The sequence below is a fragment of the Lepisosteus oculatus genome, chromosome 6 (genome assembly GCF_040954835.1).
Source record: "Lepisosteus oculatus isolate fLepOcu1 chromosome 6, fLepOcu1.hap2, whole genome shotgun sequence".
NCBI classification, from domain to species: Eukaryota; Metazoa; Chordata; class Actinopteri; order Semionotiformes; family Lepisosteidae; genus Lepisosteus; species Lepisosteus oculatus.
In genome coordinates this window covers 56,130,903-56,151,506 of record NC_090701.1, presented here as the reverse complement: position 1 = coordinate 56,151,506, position 20,604 = coordinate 56,130,903, and the positions used below count along the sequence as shown (strand labels likewise).

Here is a 20,604-nt window from a genome sequence, read left to right as displayed (position 1 = left end):
AGGCACATTGGGATGAATACAAAAGGCAGAATAGCAGAGTGAGTGGTTTTTATTTTTTTAAGCACATAAACCTTCAACAGAGCCAATGCAGAATACTGGAGGAGGAAAAAACGTCAACAACTTTAAAACATTTAGCCTGGTTGAGCATTTTCTTCACCAAATCAAAAAATAAATAAAAATTACACACAACCTCATTTTTTCCATTCAAAAATATTTTCTAGGACTTAAGGTTAAAAGGAATTTTTTACAACTTGAAAAGAAATACCAATGGCTATAGTCAATATCCAGGAGGCAAAACAAAACCTTTCCTTCATAGCCTACACTTGGGTGGGCTGATATCCATACTTTATGTAACTTTCTCATGCAGAACTAACAAGTCAACTATGAAAACTCGGAGTGTCAAACAATCTAAAAATATATTGCAGTGTAAAGTTAAGAATTTAGGCACTATGGACTTCGATCCTTTTATGACTAAATTCAGATTTAAACACTTAAACATGTTTATTGATCGAAGACTGTTTCGCTGAACATTCCCACCTCGTTATATTCCATTTTCACACTGGCACCTAACCATGCAACGCGTCTCTCAAGCCCTTGTTTTGCTGTAACCTTTCTCCTCAATAATTTATTTTTCATAAATGAAGCAGTCATCTCTCACCGTATTAGCTCTAGTACCTGAGAAAGTGAGATAAGCTCATTGGCCATGCATTTCAACACCAATTGTTTTTTTGAACACAATAAGCACTTCTTCTTGCCTTTGGATATCCAAATGTGGGTCACATCTGGTGAGCAAAAAGACTCCTTCTAAGCAATTTATTCACGAAGCAGGCAGCAGCTGATGATCACACCACTGGCATACACATTTAATATCTGTTTAAATGAGATAACCAACACCTAGCAGCTACTGTACCACTGTTTTAGCACTTCCGGGCCTCCCTGTTTTAAGAACACTGTTTGGACTGTTTACTGCATAATGTGATGGAACGTCAGACAGGTGCCTGATGAAATATCCATTTCCTCTTGCTAAATGAGTTCAGGATGAAAAATGTCAGAACACACTGTTCAATTCACTAAACTGAATCTATTTTTCTGCCACCACCACTTTTTCAATCAAAATGTGACAACATCCATCATGCGAAGCGCCCCGCTATCGTTTGAGCCTTGATAGATGGTGTTGGAAGCCTGGTCTCATTTCTAAAAAAAATACTATTTTACTTTCACTGACACACATACTACAGGCTGCAATTCTGCAAAATTATTGTAATAGGAAGTCAATTCACAACTACGTATTGTACACACAAACAACCCCACGCATCAGTAACAGCCTGCCATCTACACAGAGGATGGAACAGATTTGTAGATTGAACTTAACATTTTGATTGAGTCTCACTCACTCCAAATGTTGTTCTAAACATATCATCTACACACTGTATTTAGATGACTCCGCAGAACAGGTATCTATGAGGTATCAACTCACTCTGTTGCACTTTGTGCTAACCAATTTGTAATTGACTGCTGTACAGTTCAAGAAAATAAACTTGAATTAAAACACTGAAACTCAGAAACAAAAAATGCACGTGTTACCTTTTAATAATTAAACAGAAAGCATATGGTATATTTGACAACCACAAATACAGCAAATATCTTAGCAAATTAGATTATAATTTACTACTTTATAAACTGAAATTGAGTTCTTCCCAGAGTATCCACAGAACAATACATGTGACTTCTGAATATTGCCACAACTGGATTACTACAGCCAAATCATTCTATACACTTGGGGAAAAAAAGCACTTCAAGATAAAATATGTTGAAGACTACAAAACTGATGAAAGTTTCCAGTGTCTTATAAGGACATCCGCTTTTGCTGCTTCACTAAAGTGAAGGAAACTGGTGTGAAAATATCCTTATAACAGCTACTGTAAATATTTTTATTTAAAAAAATTAAAAAGCCTATTTCACCAAAACCCAGAAACTACAAGGACTGACAGGAGGTGCTGTACCATCTAAGTGGTATCAAATCATGTTTGTATTCCTCTCTTTATGGGGACTAAATGAAATCCAGTTTTAGACACTGGATCCAATTCCGCCACTCCGCCATAACATCGTTATGTTTAATTACAATAAACAATGTCAGAAATGCTAAGGGGATTTGGCATTTTCACATCATCAGCTAATCATTTCAGGAGATTTGACACTGGCTTAATCTGGCCCATCATCCATTAGGGTGTAAATTTTCTAATAATGTAGGGAAAATGCTGCTTTATCTTCCAATGTTGTCATTCTGAGTTCAATTTACAGTGCTTCTGCAGTTTTTTAGCAAGATTTGTTAACCATTTAAGCAAGAAGCAAGTTGAGAAAACTGGTGAATATTTTAATGTAACAGTCTGCCCAAGAGAAACAGTCCACCCAATTCTTCTCATCTACTAATCAATTCTGTAGCTTATGAGTCCAACATGAAACATGAAAGATCAAACCAGTCCACCATTCTCATAGCTGCCTAGAGTAACCTCAAAGAGCAGAGTCACATGTCTCTACAGTAGCTTGGGCTGATCCTTATTTATGATTCGTTTTATACAGGTGTGTCATGGATGCTGAAAGCAATCAGCATGACCAGGTGCAGTGGACAAACACAATGGCACTCAATGCATCGTGAACGTGTACGGGGACAATGCATGAAAACTGCATGAGCTGAAAAATTCCATGCTGGCAAAAGAAAGAGCTCACAAAGACGGCAACAGACCAGGGGAGCTGGCAGGTGTGGTTATAAAAAAAAGCAACAAGGGTCTGGAAGATCACTGCCTTACATTACATAGCTAGCTGCCAAGGGAGCTGGGCTGTGGGATCACAGTGAACATCTCCCAGCCCCTCAACCGACCTATAGTGTGCCCAAGTGAAAAAGCCAGCAATTTATTTTCTGATTATAGCCTAATATCAGTCTATAAAGGATTTCTTTCAAACTCTGAAAAGAAAGTAACAAAGGCAGTGGCTTTCATTTTTCACACCTGCAACACAGGTCTTGCAAGATCTTTATGACGCTGCCAATGTATCCGAGAAAAAAAAAAGACATTTGTGTCAGAAATTCATAAAAACAAAAAAAACCTCCCAAACCCATGAAATTCCTCATCCTTTTTTTTTGGTCTTTCTACTGTATTATAGATGGTGCTGCCAATGTTAAAGTGACAAATATATCACATAAAGCAAACAAAAACAGGTCATAAATCACACTTGACACAACAGGTCATTAAAATGCATTCAGTTGGTGTGGGAGAGGCCAGACACCTCTCTCTTACTTTACATGAAATCACAGACAGATGGAGATGAATTAAGCCATCTTTCTAAATCTATAACTGGTAAAAAATAGTAAACACTTAGGAATTCTGAACGTGTTCATCACCTACTGTACATGTACAGTTAGCATTTTTTTATTTTGCTGATACTGATTTCATACTTCACATCCAACATTTATTGCAGTGATCTCCATTTGTAAACTACGGTATATACAGAAGAAAAGGAGTTTTTCCTTAATTTCATTTTTCATTTCTCTTAATTTCATTGTTATTCTCTTGCATAAATGCATAAATCAACATATTTACTATGACTACCTTGTAATATGTAATAAACAAAATTGAGAAAAAATGTAGTTTTTACCAGAATGCACAGTGGCATACAGTAATTATCTTTTGAAGACATTTTTATGTGAACAGAGTAACAATCTTTCCTGGTGTAAAATATTTTTAGATTCAACAAGCCATTTGACATTGCAAAATGAATCAGTCTCAAAGTTTAAAAAAGATGACCTTGTTGAATCTTCTCTATGGCGATACAGAAGTATTATGTCTCTTTAATTCCACCTAAACCTCAACATAAAACAGACTATTAGGTTTTAATGCTTAATAAGAAAACACTTTAATGGAGCAGGTTTTCCCATAAAAACTACACAATAACCTGTTGGAAAAATACACAGTAACCATTGCTATCCAAATTGCTTTTCTTTCCCAAAGACTAATAAGTTGAAGTTCAGTAATCTGCTGTGTATCATATAAGCTATGGTGCCTCACAGAAGAAAAGTCTAGTGATCACTTTAAGAAAAATAAATCCTTACACTTATATAGCGCTTTTCAGGACACCCCACTCAAACACTTTACAGGCAATAGGGACCCTCCACCACCAATGTGAAGCCCCACCTGGATGATGTGATGTGATCCAAAGAGCACCAGTATGCTCACCACAGATCAGCTCTCAGTGGGGAGGAGATCAGAGCGAAGAAGCCAGTTCATAGATGGGGATTATTAGGAGGCCATGATTGATAAAAGTCAGGGTGAAATTTTGCCAGGACATCGGGGTTTGGGGTATTATGTCTCATCTGGGGTATACTATCCCCATCACTATACTGGGGCATTAGGACCCACAGTGCCCACCATACTGTATGAGCACCCTCCATTGGTCCCACTAACAATTCTTCCAGGAGCAACCTTAGTTTTCCCAGGAGGTCTCCCTTGTATGGTCACACCTGCTGGGTGATATAGCTGCTACAGTATAATCATTCTTGTTAAACTGCCAGAGATAATGTCAAAGCACAGAGTGGATATACAGTTTCCTGTTATCAGCTGGGGTTGAACAGCCTAAGTACTGCATGTGTCCAGTAAGTACACGAGGATTCTCTCTCTGATAGAAAACGAATTGTGGAATTTGTGCAGACTTATAAAAGTTAATACTACTGAAGTTCATATAAAAAACTTAATAAAACACCCAGGAAACTGTAATTCTTAGGTTTCTTCAGACCATCATACTATTTAGAACAAGGCTTTCACAAATTCAAGCTCCAGGATTGTACAGAAGACTTGAATCTTAAACCAAGAGGTTAGGTTGGCTAGCTTATTGTTAACCCTTTGATAAACAGACCAGCTAAAACTTTAGCCCTCTTGTATAATGTGCCTCTCAGAGGGTTTGGATTGTGTTTGTATAGGGGAAGAATTACATCCCCTTTAAATATATCTAAGAGATGGTTTGCAACTCACAGCATAACTAGTGGACTTAAACTATTATTTGTATGATTGTTACTGGATGTCTTTAAAATGTAATGAAATTATACAACTTTATTGCAGCATTTTATAAAAGAATGCATATTTACATTGGAATTTACGGTACTCTAGAATAATATTTAACAGTTTTATCATCTTACATTACAGTTAACAGATTGTGAAAGCTGGCAGAGGTTTTACCTTTCATTTCCAGAAAAATAAATATTTAAATGTAATTTTCAGGCAGAAGGCTGAGAACAATGTCTATGTCACATGTGCCTAAGTGTAAAGGTTTATAGTTTCACGGTGTTTTAAAAAAAGACACTTAGTTTCCCTTTTGCAATAACTTGGATAAAAAGCTTAAAAAAGGAGAACAAAGATAACATGCACAGCAAGATTAAGAAAATCGGTTTATCCCATACACAGGTTCTAAAAAACAATCCCCACATAACTATATCAGAAGGCTGTTTCTAAAAGATGACATTATTGATTTTTAAATAAGCAAAAAAAAAGAATCTTTGATTCTCCCCAAGCCCTTTAAAGGAGACGTGACAGAACAATGACAAACCTCCCAGTTAACAAGAAGGATGAGACAAGTCTCCCACACAAGGAACACAGAATGAAAACATGCAGTGGGTAAAACAAGCTACAACTACGGGTTCAGGCAACACAGGAGCTCCACGCGCACTGCTCGCGACGCCGAGGGCTGGAGAGCGCGCCCAGAGACACAAGGGGGATGTGCAGGAACAGAAAGGAAGGGCGTGATGGCAGGTGGGAACATGAATGTCTGACCTGTTAGTTGGTTGTCGCCAGCAGCTGGGGCGATGCGAATGTATGGTGTTGTAAGCTGAGTCACGATTATCGCAGCTAAGGCAAAGGAAGATTTCCAGGTCAGCATGCATGAAGAAAAAAAAAGCCACACTGAAGCTAAAGGCTGAGCACAGAAGAGATTCTTAGTCACAAAGCAAAAAAAGAGACTTTCTTCTTTTCCAATTTAAAGCGGAGCAGGAAATTCGTCGGAGCACAAAAAACTTTAATACCCGAATATCTTTACAATAGTTTACTCAATAAATCTTTGTAAGGGCACTATCACTCCTAAATTTCTACAGGTACTATTTGCATTAGAAAATGTCATCAGCTAACAGTGGGTTCTGTGTTGACATTATAAATGCTTCATATGAGGCCGATTTATTTTCCCAATATTGCTTTTACACATAGCAATTTCATCAATTTCAGAACAAATTCGATTCCTTTAACAAAGCTCGATCGGTTGGCATACTGGCATATGCTGTAGTCTGGAATTCCAGTTAACACAAACACATGCCATTAAAATACATGGGCTTGGCTCAAATTAGTCTGCAAAATATTGTTTTGTACAATATGATAGACACAATTTGCAGTCATTCACAAAAAGGAAAAGCAAGAAAGAAGTTGAAACATCAGATGCAAAACAATTTGCGGGGCTGCAAATAAATAGTACGGACAAAAAACACGAGTTGAACATAATAACTAATTCACACAGAACAGCCTGGGCGCCATTAGAAAGATGGCATCTAGTAAGGAAAATAGATTATCTACCATCTGTGGACAATTAAATTCAAAACTGTGGCTGCAAAATATTTTAAAGACTTCCAGTTTAGTGCTAAATACAGGCTGTAACCGTTTCTCAGCCAGAGCAGAGCCCATGTTAAAGCACCTTTCTCACAACATCCTGTACCCCCAGAAGAACATCAAAGCCATTTCCATCAGCGAGGAAGGAAAGAGCAGAGGAAAGCAAGCTGTTGTTGTATTACGTTGTTTGGAATTTCGGCACCAGTGCAGTGTTAACAGTGTTAAGAGTTACGCTTCATCTGTTGAGGTGGAATCCAAAACAGGCAGAAAGCTAAAATGAAATGCAGTGAGGGGACAAGGGCAAACTTACCACCTCCCCATTTGCTACCTGAAACAATTTGACATTTGAACAAGTGGACTGAAATTTTCCAGAATATTGAAGAGCTGACTGTAAGTTAAAACCGAGTAAACAAGTACAGTAAAAAAAAAACACTCAAAATAATTGTTACGTGTCCAACAATATAGAATACAACCAGAAAATGTTTGACGCTTTTATTTAAATCATGCACATTAAAGGCACATCCTGCTCTCTTTAGTAACTGGTGGAGTTGCAAACATTACCTTTAGTGGCCACTCTAACACAGTCGATTTTGGTTTCCTGTGTGAACAGATAAAGGAGAAAAAGTCATTGTTTCTGATGCAGTCAGAGAAAACAAACATTTTCTGCAGTTCTATTTAGAGACCCATCAATTTGATATGTGCCTGAGGATCAGCTGTGCACATGGTCCCACAGTAATAGAATGTCCCTCTCCCCAATCTGGAGAACACCCTGGCCATAAACAGCTGAAATGTAATAGACTTGGCATCTTGGGAAAACACTGTGGATAAATAGCTCAGGTGGCATTTACCTGCCAGATGACAGAAATCTATCTGGAATGCTGTGTGTGGCCTTGAATTTGGAGCACACTCACTGACCTTGAGTCCTGCTTCCTTTCCAAAACAGTGCAGGCTTTCAACACCATGTGAGGCATTTTTAAAAATTTGATGGCAAATTTGGATTTGGCATAGTCACCACACATTGAAAAGCAGGCTGTAATAGCTGTTGGCACAGACATATCTTAGCTGTCAGAGACAGCCAGCAAAATAAAAAAAAAATATCTCTTGATAGGACCGAGCAGGAAACTGAAAACAATGCACGGAAGTACCGACTAAAATCATATCTGCAATGTCCTTTTAGTTTTGCTTCAGTGTCGACTCCTGCTATTATGTTTCATTGCTGTCTGACAAAACAACGAGGCAGGAAATGAACATCTATTTAGCTCACATACAATTACAATTTGTTAATAAAACCTTCCCTGCAAATACAAACTTATGAAGGTGGCAGTGACTTGGGACTGAATTAAAACTCTGATGCTTTACTGAAGTGGTCTTTTAATGGTATAATGCTAAAGTTAACTGTAATATTAAATTATTTAACTTTAACAAAAAAACATGGTAGTTACTGTGGGTGTATAGTTCTACATATGAAACTCAAAATAAACCAGCTACTGTATACAAACATATAAATAAAGAATTGTCAGGGGTTGATTATTGAAAAATGTTTATATTTTACAATTATTTAACCATATTAAAACGAAGATCCTTTAAAAAAGAAAATGCTGCATTTTGCATAGTGAATAAACAATTCTCAAATTAAAGGTTAGACATTTTCCTTTAAATCCTAATATTAATGTACCTTTAATTTAAAATAGTGATATACAGTGAATTCAATATTCTGTGTATCTGAAAAAAAATCAGTCATGCATTGCTCTTTTGTACATTACTGTATTTGAATTTCAGCAATTTACCACTTTGTTCAATAAATTCACCAACTGGTATTTGCACATCTCTCCTAACAACATTGTATTTAAAACCTACTGTATATAAATCCCTAACAACTTTTTAACATATAGATTAATTCCACAATTGTTCACAGATTACTTCCAGTCTTGGTTCACCAGCAATCAAACCATCCATACAATGAACAGCATGTAAGATTAAATAAAATAATGAAACTTGTTTCTGTGCAGGCACACTGGTTGAAAGGATTCTCCTCTTTAAAATATTACCTTTTGCTCCTTTGAACATCATGCCATGATACTACAATGTCAGGGGGTTCACAATGGTTTAGTTCATTAAGAAATAACCATTTCATGTTCACTTAGTTATTCAACTAGACCTTAAAGTGAGGTTCTCAAGCATGACACTTCAAAAGAAACATACTGGATCATCACAACCACATTATAATTATTGCTGGCCTGTTTAAGTCAACCACAGAAACACTTGAAACTTATAACTGTTTGATTACACTTCCTCAAACTCAGAATAGTATAGAGATTTATTTGGCCAGGCAAAAGCTCAGAAACTCTCTACTCAATTAGAAATATGAAATGTAGTTTTAATCTCAAATTAAACCAAAGAGAAAAATTTGGATTATTTAATCAAAAACACCCACATTAGACACATCACACTGTAGATCAGTGAGTTAGCTCATGGTTTAAACTGCAGCTTTAGAAAATCTGTAATGATCTGCAAAGCAGTAATATGTTAACACACTGACCTCAATACTCAAAATTGCAAAATTCTCTATTTTAAAAATGTATAAATCTCAATTTTTTTGTATGAAACTGACCTTATAAAGCAGATCGAGACTGTTAACAATCCATCATGCATCTTTGATTTTATCTTTGGTATAACTGGAATAATTATTTACTAAGTAAATAATTTACTAATTTAGTAAGATTCTAAGTACAGTATTGGAATATGTAAGAAAAAACAGAATTATCAGAACTACGATTGGATCTATTGTTTGTTTTATCCATGATTACCTTTCAATGTACCCTTTAAGACTACTATTGTTCTTTTCAGCAATGAGGGAGTCAGTCATGCTTTGGAAGTGCAATACTTGCATTGTTCCATTTTTTAATTTACTGAGTGGTTGATTGTTCAACATAGTTAAAGGAACAGCTCAGCATAGTACAAAGGAAACAATTAGTTTTTTCATATAGCTGCATAGACCTATATATCCTTATTTTTTATACAAAGTTATAAAGGTATACAAATTTGACACAGTACATTATACTTGTTAAATTCCTGCTTAGCTTTTTTTGCATTACTAAACACCACTTTTGCAATTCCGTTGTGATGCCGCAAAGGGCGTCATCCTTAAAGGCGGCACTTTCCCTGAAGCATCACAGAGTTTGAGAATATTTCTGCCTCCAATAAGATGGCTGTGAGAGAACACCAGCGTGCAAGGTGGTGTCAACAGGCAACTGCTGAAACAGGAAACACTTGTAGGTGTCCTGTTCCAGCCAATACAAATCGACTATAGAGCTGGGAGCAGGAGCCCCTGAAGCTGGGGAAACGCTGCAGAGTTAGAGTGTGTTGCCACACTCAAAACGTTGTGTGTTGCTGTAGCTTTTACTCTATATTGTTTTGACTCTGAGAGGAAACGGACCATAGTAAGACCTGAGGATAAACGAAAAAGGAAATCAACCACTACAAGACCTGAGGCTGAAAAGAGGACATAACGACGAGAGGACTCTACACGAAAGAAAAGAGCTGAAAGAAGGAAGATTTAAAGGACATAAAGCAAAGCACGACTAAGGACTGGAGGAGCATGCTGAACACGGAACACAAACCTGACAAGGTTATATGGGGAAATTACCTTTTTTTTCCCCCTTTCAGACAAATTGCTTTTTGTTAAAGAGACATGCCGTGGACAGGATAGGTGCTCCTGGTATTTAGATAGGGAAATTTAAGTTTGTCCAGAGCTCATACTACGAGCTAGGCTTCCTTTGAGTTTGTTGTTTTATTTTTCCATCAGTTTTGCCAGAAATAATAAACACTGTTACACTACATGTCTGACTCGGGGTGAGTCCATGCGCCAAGCCCTGTCTATATCGGTGTATTTTGAGGCCCCCCGCGGCATCACATCGTGTTATTAGTTTACCCAGCCCAGGTCAATTGACAAGGCTCTTTAGAACCATTCAAGAATAACGTTTATTTTAAAATCCTGCAACCAGATCTGCAACTTTGAATTCCTTGGTTTTCAGCAATCCGATTAATAAACATTTTCAGACTACCTGGGGGAAAGGACATTGCTAGGGTTTTAATCCTCTGATTTGAGCCAATACTTTCGATCCCTAAGGAAAGCACTATAAATACACAGTTATAGAGGAAATTACATTTAATTTCAGACACTTTAGTTTATCATTTGTGCAATGTGCTGAAATGCTAAGAAAAGCTGGTGAAATGCTAATTCTTAAATGTGTATATTTTATTCCATTGCATTACCATTTATGTTTAATTGGTATATTCTACATGTAACATCAAAACAAAAATATATTTTCTATACCTATTGTAACATATATAGGTTATATACAGTATATACAGTACACACCATACTGTTACTTACCCCATTTGCTGTGCTGACAGCCTGATAGAAAATGCTATAGCTTTTGTGAGGAAGGAGTGGGACATTCCAATATCCATTATAGGTTTTATTATCACCAATACTGAATCTCTGGGGAGACTGAATGCCACCAGCAGGAAATTCAGCAGTGAAGTAGTACTGGGAATTTAAGAGAGAGGCATTCTGAAAGTGGATTGGCACAGGGTAACATCTCAAGATCTCGGCCGCCTTCTTAGCTCTTCGAGGACGCTCCTCTTCCACAACGACCTGATAAACACTAGATGAAGAAGAGAAGAAAATAAGGTCACTGGAAACATACGGTTCTTTGTGGTGTTCTGGTGGTTCTGAACTCAGCAGAGATCCCACAGAATATTGCTGATGAAAGGGATGAACAAAAGATCCAAGAAAAAAAAAACATCATGCCACGTCTCAGTGGGATCCTTGAAGAAACAGACTGTTGGAATTTGTGGATCATTAAAAGTTAAGATCATTGACAATGAAACAAGCAAGATGGGCTGACTAACCAACTCTTGTCTGTAACCTTTTTATTTTGATTAATAACCCATGGACATGTATGAATGCATTTAAACCTCTACATAAACAGGTGAAACTGAGGCTCTGGGTCAATGTGAGCACTGCAAATGAAGAAGAGGTCAATTCCACTATTTTGAAAAGCAAAAGTAAAGAAGAAAAACATTTTGGCTTTGGAGGCTTCTTAGGATTCAAATAAGTTAATTCATAAATAATCACAGCATGATATTAGATTTTCTATACTGGACAACTTGCGTATAAAGTGCTAAACAAAGCAGTCTAGAATATGTTGAGTTCACTGCTAGGAGTATTCAGGGTACAACACATCCTAACCTTTAATATTAAATAATCTACAAATAATAACTGAATCCAGCACAATAACCATAATAAGAAAGTTCTGGTGGTCTAAGAACAAGCATAACAGAATCTCAATTTATATCTGTGTGAAATGGGACGAATACAGAAATGTGATTTTATATTGGCAAAGGATCCATCTTAGGATCAGGACACAAACGGATTTAATTACTTTGGTAATGCTGACAGCCTTAGCTTGAATTGAGCTCTGGAAAAGGAGTATGATATTTAATTTACTGCAAGATGGCAGGATAGCAATACCTATCTATGTGGGAATTATCTGGTATAATATGAAGGCTTTTCTTATAAAATTCAGGCTTTGGAACCAATGCAGGATATTACTACATTGAACTCTGGCACAGCTGGGCAATGGATGTAAATGTGAACAAAATCATAAAATAGGTTCGATTTCTTTAAAACTCCAGTGAAAAAGTCTGAGACATATAATACTTAATAGAATCACTTTCTGTTTTCACTGATAAATTAGCAAAAAAAAACAGCAAAAATTGGAACTTGCTTAAAACCATTTTTATTCGGATAGAATTTCAACCACAGTAAGTACAAATCCAAAATCCAAAGCCTGTATTGACTCTGCAACGTAGAGGATATTGGATAGCTCAAGGAATGAAAAAACTGAACTGAAATTAAAGTCCAGCATTGACGACGGGGAGCTTTATTAACACGGCACAAGGCAGCATAATGGAACCATGTTGAGTAGAACACTATCAAACTAAAAATGGAATTTTTTTTCTTCTAGCAGCATAAGACAAATTAGCTTTGCAAGCATCCAGACTTCAGCTCTATTTGGTGTTTAATAATTCAAACACCTAAAGGTCAAACAGCTCTTTTCATTTCCTCTTTATCAAAGTCCTACCGTTCGTTCGAGAAAAGAAAAACTACTAATATGCAACTGCATTCTTATCATCTGTAATGCAATTTAACCTATTAACATATTTTGTGTAAACTGTAATGTGACAAAGTGATTCAATGGGTAGCAAAAAGCCCAATCTGGACATATGCCGATACTGTATATGCACCGCACAATTACCTCAAGTGTAGAAAGTTCTATACTTACATGAGCTTCCTGTGACTAACCACTTGCAAATCTAAGCTTGACCTGAACTAGTTATTGGTCTTTTCACATTAAACGACTACTGTATTTATAATCAGATGTAATTATTGGAAGAAATCTGTTAAAAACTGAAAATTTATATTCAACTACCCAAAGTAGATACAGTACATCAGGTAACACACACAACCAGCTGTACAACTTTCCTAGTAAAATCAATCTCAGTAGAGAATCTAGGGATTATGTCACTAATGAACAATGCATTTTGTTTTCCCATTCATCTCTATATGGTCTTCCCAGGCTGTTCCTTTGAATGGCACTGTACATACAGTATGCTGAATACACAGAAACACACAATTATATTTACAGGGACTTCTCATTGAATTTTCATTGATTCCAAACTCCACTCAGACAAAACTCCACAAAGGGTGAAACCTGAACAAAAACATACAGTATTTCAGTGGCATGTTCATATCAGGTCGTCATTGACATACAGTAGTTAGTGCTCTTTCACAAATTCTGTCCCCCTACTGATAGTAACACACACCTACACTTACACAGTCAGTCCAGAGACAGCATGCAATGCTGCAGATTTAGTCGGAAATATAATTTAACCCCCTAATACAAGTTAAGCATTTAGGGAAAAAAGGAATTGTAATCAAACCACGCCAGCTGAGGCGTCACAATTAATCCCACTATACAATGAAAGATTTAATTATAATCCATATTTTCTTTCAGTGACATTCCGATCGAACAAAGAAAACTGGTTTAATTAGTTCCACATTATTATTTATTCTATTTAGATTTTTAAACCATGTATAGCCACAGATCAATTAAACTGCTATTACTAATAGTAATTATCAGTATCTTAAAACGTATATTGTAATAAGAAAACGAATACGTAATTAGGGAAAATATAATTGGCTTCAAAATGGTAAAATATTTCTATTAATAATAAAAGACCAATAAAAAACTACCTTTTTTCCCCCAATTATGCAGGTCCCTGGGATGCTATTTTCTGTTAGTGCAATAAAATTCAACATCCCACTTTTCACATGTGTATTAGGCATGCATTTACAGTGCAGACAAACATGTATGTTGATTTAATTGGAGGTGAAGTTATTCTGATAAATGTGGGATAAAAAACATCACGTTTCAACCACTTCCACCCATTTCAACGGAACACATTTAATGTTCCAGGACAGATGAAGGACCTTCAAAGCTCAGTGTTTTCAAAGTTGCTATGCTGTCGTTGTTCTATTGAAATTGAGGGAGAGCAGTTCAGAATGGATGTTAAGATTAAATCAATACATCAACGATGTACTTGTAACATGCGATGCTATAAATAGCGGGAGTAAACAAGATTTACTACGATTCAATGACAGCTACTGTTCATATAGAATGTGAAGGTATAGCTTCAGGACAAATATGATAGGATACACATAATACAGCCCGTTTTCTCTACCATACCTGTTCAACCAGCAGTTTATAATAACTCTGACCTTTATATACACAACCGACCAGCAGTGAATGTCAGCTTTTATTAAATAGCTTTACAAAATCACTGGAATGAAACTTAAACTTATTACAGTTTTCTTATAATTCACCAAAAAGAACACTTAATTGTAAAATGCTGGTCTATAGCAAATAAGTATTTTTTAAATGCAGTTAAACAACCAAAGACAAGGTCAGCATCTCCTGTTTGCTGTGCTGGGGGAAAATGTGCCTGATATCATATTCAGGTGATACTGAATATTCAGTAATTGCTAAATTAATTTCTCTTTTCCCATCCGATCCCGATTAGATCAGTCAGACTGCTTTCGAAATATTAGCTGGATTCTGCAAATGTATTTTGTGTTCTTTCAACCATAACTCATTACAAGGAACTTCCCCAGCATCAATAAGTCACTCCTGCCCTTTCTCGTGTGGCTCAATACCAGGCCGCACTGCTATTTAGTGATAAAATCTGATGTAATAAAATATTAATTACAGCTGAAAGGCTAGGTAAGAAATATGAACTCAATTACATTCCCATATTGTGACCAAAGGGCAGGGCAAAAATGTGGCAGTACAAGGAGCTTTCACATTATAAAAAAATAAGTGAGATAAGGATATTTACATCAGATTTAAAGCCTCCTTAAAGGCCACCCATAATTCTGAAGCTGCCAGAAGGTTGAAAGTTTAAGCCATATATCAGAAATGACTCACACCCTGTCTTTCGGGACAACTTTCCCCTTACAGATCTTTTCTCCTGAGAGTTATACTTTCCACAGAAATACTTCTGAAATAGATAATGATTTATAAAGTGATGTGCAACATACTGTACAGTACAGTGGCTACAGAAAGCCTACCAACCCTTTCAAACTGGTCTTGTTGTTACCTTATAGCCTGGAACTAGAATTCTTAAAGTTTCTCCAATCATCTGTACATCTTACCCTAATTTTAGAAATTTAAGAGGTGTGACCTAGACCCAATCAAATATTTGTGGCATGACTTATAAATCACTGTCCTTGAGCACTTCCCAAAAGAACTTGACACAGCTTGAACAGTTTTACTAAGAACAGTTAATTTCGTTGATGAAAGTGGTCTCCAACAAACTGTTTTCCCTTTTTTGTCAACAAAAGGGGCAGGAACATAATCCACAGCAACCATCACAAAGACTGAATGGCTTCTTGTTTTTAAGTAAATTAAAATGAAACAAAATGACCTCCTGAACTGGTAAGACATTCATTTTCTACACTGCAGCGAGCCAACCAAATAAATGGAAAACTACACATGAATAATCCATACTTTATAGTTTGCATATTGAGGAATTACTTGGTTTTTTCTTGGCTGGTGCTTAATGTATACAAATTAAAATATCATTTAAACTGAGAGTGTTGTGCATCAGCTTCTTAATGGCTCTCTGTCAGAGGGAAATATAAAGTGATCTCTACTGTTCACATCTTATTTTGAAAATAAGGTGTCTGGATGGTGATTAGCTAACAAAAAAAATAAAATGATAGAGGTAACTTTCTTAAAAGTACTTTAATAATTCCTTTTTATTTTCTCAGACATATCTTTCAGAGCTAATTATTGATATTCCATCAATGATTTCAAAGCTTTAGGTGCTGCTTGTCCTATAGTGTTTTATTCTGTTCACTAGGTATCTCATGCAGTAATTGCCCTGTAATTATTGCAGGTGTTGGCAGGGGTCTCTGCTGGGTAAATGAATAATGACAGAGTTTTGGATACTTTTAAAAGCCTTATACACATGCACAGAATTACAGTATTATTACCCATGCCACAATTCGAGTTCTTATCAGGAAAGCCTGGTATAATATAGAAAGCCTGGTCTGTATATAAGATTATTTACTCTTTATTGCACTACTTCTTGTATTTGCCTTTGACCTCTCTGTGGATTAACATACAGGACATTATGCAACAAATACTTGTGCTTCTTGTTAAAATGTTATCACACGTATGACATTTAACCATGAGGTAGATAGTTCAAATGAGATGTTTTAATTTTTTCCTGACAGAGAGCATTATTCTGTTATTGTCTCATGTATTTTGTTTTTCCTTGCTCACTGACATTATTTGCACTGCAGCACAGAGACCACAATCTGTGAAAGACCAAAAAACAGTCCACTATTCCAACCACATTTACTGTAGGTCTGTAACACCCGATTCAAGGGAGCAACATACAAGAGAAGCTGCCATTGCCAAGTGAATTGGCAGAACTGGCATACCAGCACAAACAGTGGAGGATGGAGCATTCAGAGACATCATGTGAATTTCGGATAAGACGTGCTGTGCCAAAGAAAGCCGAAGTTGAAAAGCCTTGCAGAGAAACTCTACAGTGGTTGAGGAAAAAGTCAAAGGTACCCTGGCAAGTATGCGGGAGTTACCACTGGGGTATACATCCGGACAAGAAGGGGTAAGACGTCATCCTTTTTCTCCAATTAGTGCATGTTTTCCTGTACCAAAGAGAACATACCCCAATATGTTATGCTGTCCCTCAACCAAATTGCCCCTCCATACACTAGGCAATCGCCGTCGAATGGCCCGGGAGATCCTTCAGAAGAAGGCTCTCGTTGTTATCAAGGCCAATGAAAGTAACATGCTTGCAGCTCTTAATACCCAGATGGATGACAGCACCCTTTCAAGTCAAGATGAGAATTCAGAGGGTGACTCAAATAGAGGGAGACACAGGTGAGACATACAGTACATACAGCATACACCTGCCTGGAAAGAAGAACCCCTCGTGTAGTACACACCCTCCAACTGGTGACACATGTGATTCAAAAGGATGTGAAGGCCATGTCAGTCAACTATTTGGAAAAGGTCACAGAGTAGTTGGTCTTTTCCCACAGGAAGAAGACAAATATGGAAGAGATGCTGTGGCATTACACGGGGGTGGAATCAGTGTGGAGGCGGAGCCCTGGATTAAGGGCGATGTGTTGCCTTAGCAACCACTGCTGTTCTGGCTGAGTAAGGGTGAGTCATGGCTCAACACCTTTAAAAACACACTCAACACCTCCCGGAGGGATGGACAGACCCCCGCAAGGGGAGGACCCTCCACCGACAGTCCCAGAGGGTACGGTGACGCAAACGTGAGGCAGTCGTTTTTCTTTCTTTTCATTTTTTTTTACGCCTGTCCCACCGTGAAGCTCCACCAGGACAGGTTGAGTTCTCTTTTTGTTTTGTCCTGGCACTCCCTGTTCTTTCAAACTGGACCCCGTTAAATAGGGTAAGTCCAGTTTGGTCACCACCGGGGCAAGCAGTCCTTTTTAGATAGGGTCCAGCTTGGACGCCACTGAGCAAAGAGGCACATCTTTCTTATGCCTTTTCTTGTTTGTTTTTTCCCTTTCAGTGTTTTTTTTGTCTTTGCTAACCTCAATTTCAAACAACATTAACAGACAGAGTTGTCAGCAATAACGACTTATTCTAATTTAATAGCTCAAGAAATCAAATATAGTTGTGTTTGTTAGTCACCAAAAGTAATTTAATTTTAATAAGTGTACATCATTTCTGTTCTTATTTGAAATATTAAATGTGCAAGATAAAATTGTAATGCACGGGGTTAGAAGGAATAAAAACTAAGACTTCACCTTTTGGATTAGGAGACACAGCAACAGACTTATGAATGCTATGATGAAAAAACGTATGTACTACCAATAATTGGCTAAAGATGTTTGATATTGTATACGTTGTATACAGGTTAATTAGCTCACACAGTACATGCAAAACCTTGAATATTTGCCATACTGTACATTAACATTCTTCTTAATCTTCTGCATTATTTGACATTTGCAGTTTGACATTTTAAGAAAGCATTATCTTTTTTTTCTGGAAATGTTGCTCTTGATATTGACAATACCTAATCAAAAAGGTCTGAAGAATTAAATGAAATAAATCCTCCAAATGGCATTGTTAAGATCTGGTTAATGATTTCATTTTTGTCAGTGTTTTAAATATAAAACAGTTCATGCATCTTATTTTCCTGGAGTAACAGTTATGGTTCCTTAAGTTTAAGTTTTTTTTTCCTCATTTGTTAATTTCCTAACTTGGAAGTAAAAAGCTGGTATACTATCGTATGAATTTAATATTTGCTATCAGATTACAATGGTATTAATTCTGAAGTAAAAAAAAATCTCAAGTTAATTCCCTTAATATTCCATGGGGAAAAAATGAATTAAACCAATTATGATGTTTTAGTTTTCCAATAAAATATTTTCCCTTAAAAGCGTATAGAGGATGATGTGCAGATAGGAGGAAAAATCCTCATTTAAACACATGAAACTTAGGCTCTAACACTAAAATGTGAAAAAATGTTCAAGGGGATGTAGACTTCTGGTACGTTTTTTCATGGTTAAGAAAGGATGACATCAAGAGTTTTCTCACCTGAGCAAAATAAAACAACAGATTGTAGACACAGGCCACCCATCATTCTAAAGCGCTTACAACAAATTTAAAACAAGTCATAAATTACCATCAATAAGTCAAATAACATGAAGCTGGCAAAAGCAGCCAGAGATAATTACAATTGAATAAATATTATAAATTCACACTGTAAGATACTGGGGAAAGATTACACTAACATCTTAAATTTCCTTTTTCTGCCATCTTCAATACTGTTAAACAAAGAATGAATCCTTATATACACCTAACAATCTGCAGTCTGTGTAATACCTTTCCAGATATGAGTATGAGGGGAACAAAGTAATGGTTCTGTAAGTTAATAACTTTGTTTTTGAAATATTTACTGACCTAATAATTACTGGAGATTCTTTTCTCCAGAAATATGTTCTGAAGACCTAAGTAATCTATTTACTTTGGTTTGAGAGTGAAATTAGAGTGAAAGGCTTTTCTTGCAAATCACTGTAAGCACAATTTAAAACCAATGGAAAGAAAAAACTGCTATTAAAGGGAACTAAATAAAAGCTGGCCTAAGGCATGGCTGCAAATCAGTATTTTTTAAATAAATAATACAGCGTAGCTTCATTTAATTGCTCTATTGATATGTGCTGAGTATAAAAGTATAAATTTTTAAAACTCAAATTTAATTAATCATACTCTGTGATGCCCAGAGGACCACAGCAAACGTCCGGAACAATAGTCTGCAATCACACAAACATTATTATTTCATTTTTCTGTTGCTGCAGAAAACAAAAAGTAAAAATAAAGTGTTTAAGTTATTTGTATTTTCCTAGTATGGTAACATTTGGTCTTCGATTGCAGAATTTTAAGCATTTCCCCTAATATTGCCATTTGTTTAATGAAAATACTCTTTATTTTCCTTGAGGCACAATAGCACTTGCCAGTGGCAAAAGAACTCTCAGCAGTGACTATCAAGTTTCATGTGAAAAAACAAGAGAGTTTACACAAACCTTATTTCTCCCTTCTTCGGGAAAAACAAAAGTTCCCTGTTCTCGAGAAACTACTCAGATCCTTTAAATAAACATTCAGCTTGAATCGTATTCTCTCTTAAAATAGTATTAGTATTCACTTTAACAAAATTTAATTCACTTACTGTATCTGAACACTGCTTATGATACTGGCCCTGAGACAGTGTAGTTTCTAATTACAAATAGAAAAACTGTTTGGGAACAGAGTTAAGAGGCAGAAGGACAACTCTCTGGTACAGCACTTGGTCTTGCAGGTGCCACAATCACCTGTGCTTAATTCGTGCTGGAGCTCAGCTACGGAACCTCTCAATTTTAGACTGGGCGTTGGGAAATCCAGGCAGGGCAAAAGCACCTAATTGCGACATTAAATATGTAAAATGCCCACTTACAATTTATAAATACTGTAAAAATGGAAGTGTGAGCAGGTGTAACTGACTTACAAAAGAAAACAACAGATGGACAGACAAAAACAGATCTCTCAGAACATCTCTTTCAGGAGGAAAAACTATTAAATCCACACACATACACCGAGCTTCTACACAAATTACAGTTTTAAATATTAAGATGACCAGATACAGAACATCTTTTCGATTTTGTTATGCTGGTGCGTTTGGCTGCCGCTCCTCTATCCAGTTTTCATTTTTTATTTTTTTTCCCTTTTTATTTCCTCTTTTTCAGTCTTTCTATCCATCTCTATCCATCTATTCTATCTTTCAATTTATTGTTTCCTCT

The 20,604-nt window shown here is 36.5% G+C and overlaps 1 protein-coding gene across 7 annotated transcripts in view; it reads right to left on the bottom strand.

Annotated features, from left to right (window-relative positions):
- Positions 1-20,604, bottom strand: part of ptprma (protein tyrosine phosphatase receptor type Ma) — a 238,809-nt gene that overhangs the window by 66,378 nt on the left and 151,827 nt on the right. For 4 of the 7 annotated variants that reach the window (XM_069191608.1, XM_015353612.2, XM_015353613.2 and 1 more), the window contains exons 12-14: positions 11,032-11,305; positions 7,197-7,233; positions 5,817-5,891 (exon numbers count right to left, since the gene is read on the bottom strand). In XM_069191608.1, the coding sequence (XP_069047709.1) occupies positions 5,817-5,891; positions 7,197-7,233; positions 11,032-11,305 (386 nt within the window). The remainder of the gene's footprint in view (positions 1-5,816; positions 5,892-7,196; positions 7,234-11,031; positions 11,306-20,604) is intronic. The other 3 variants (XM_069191610.1, XM_069191611.1, XM_015353617.2) reach the window with 1 other exon arrangement.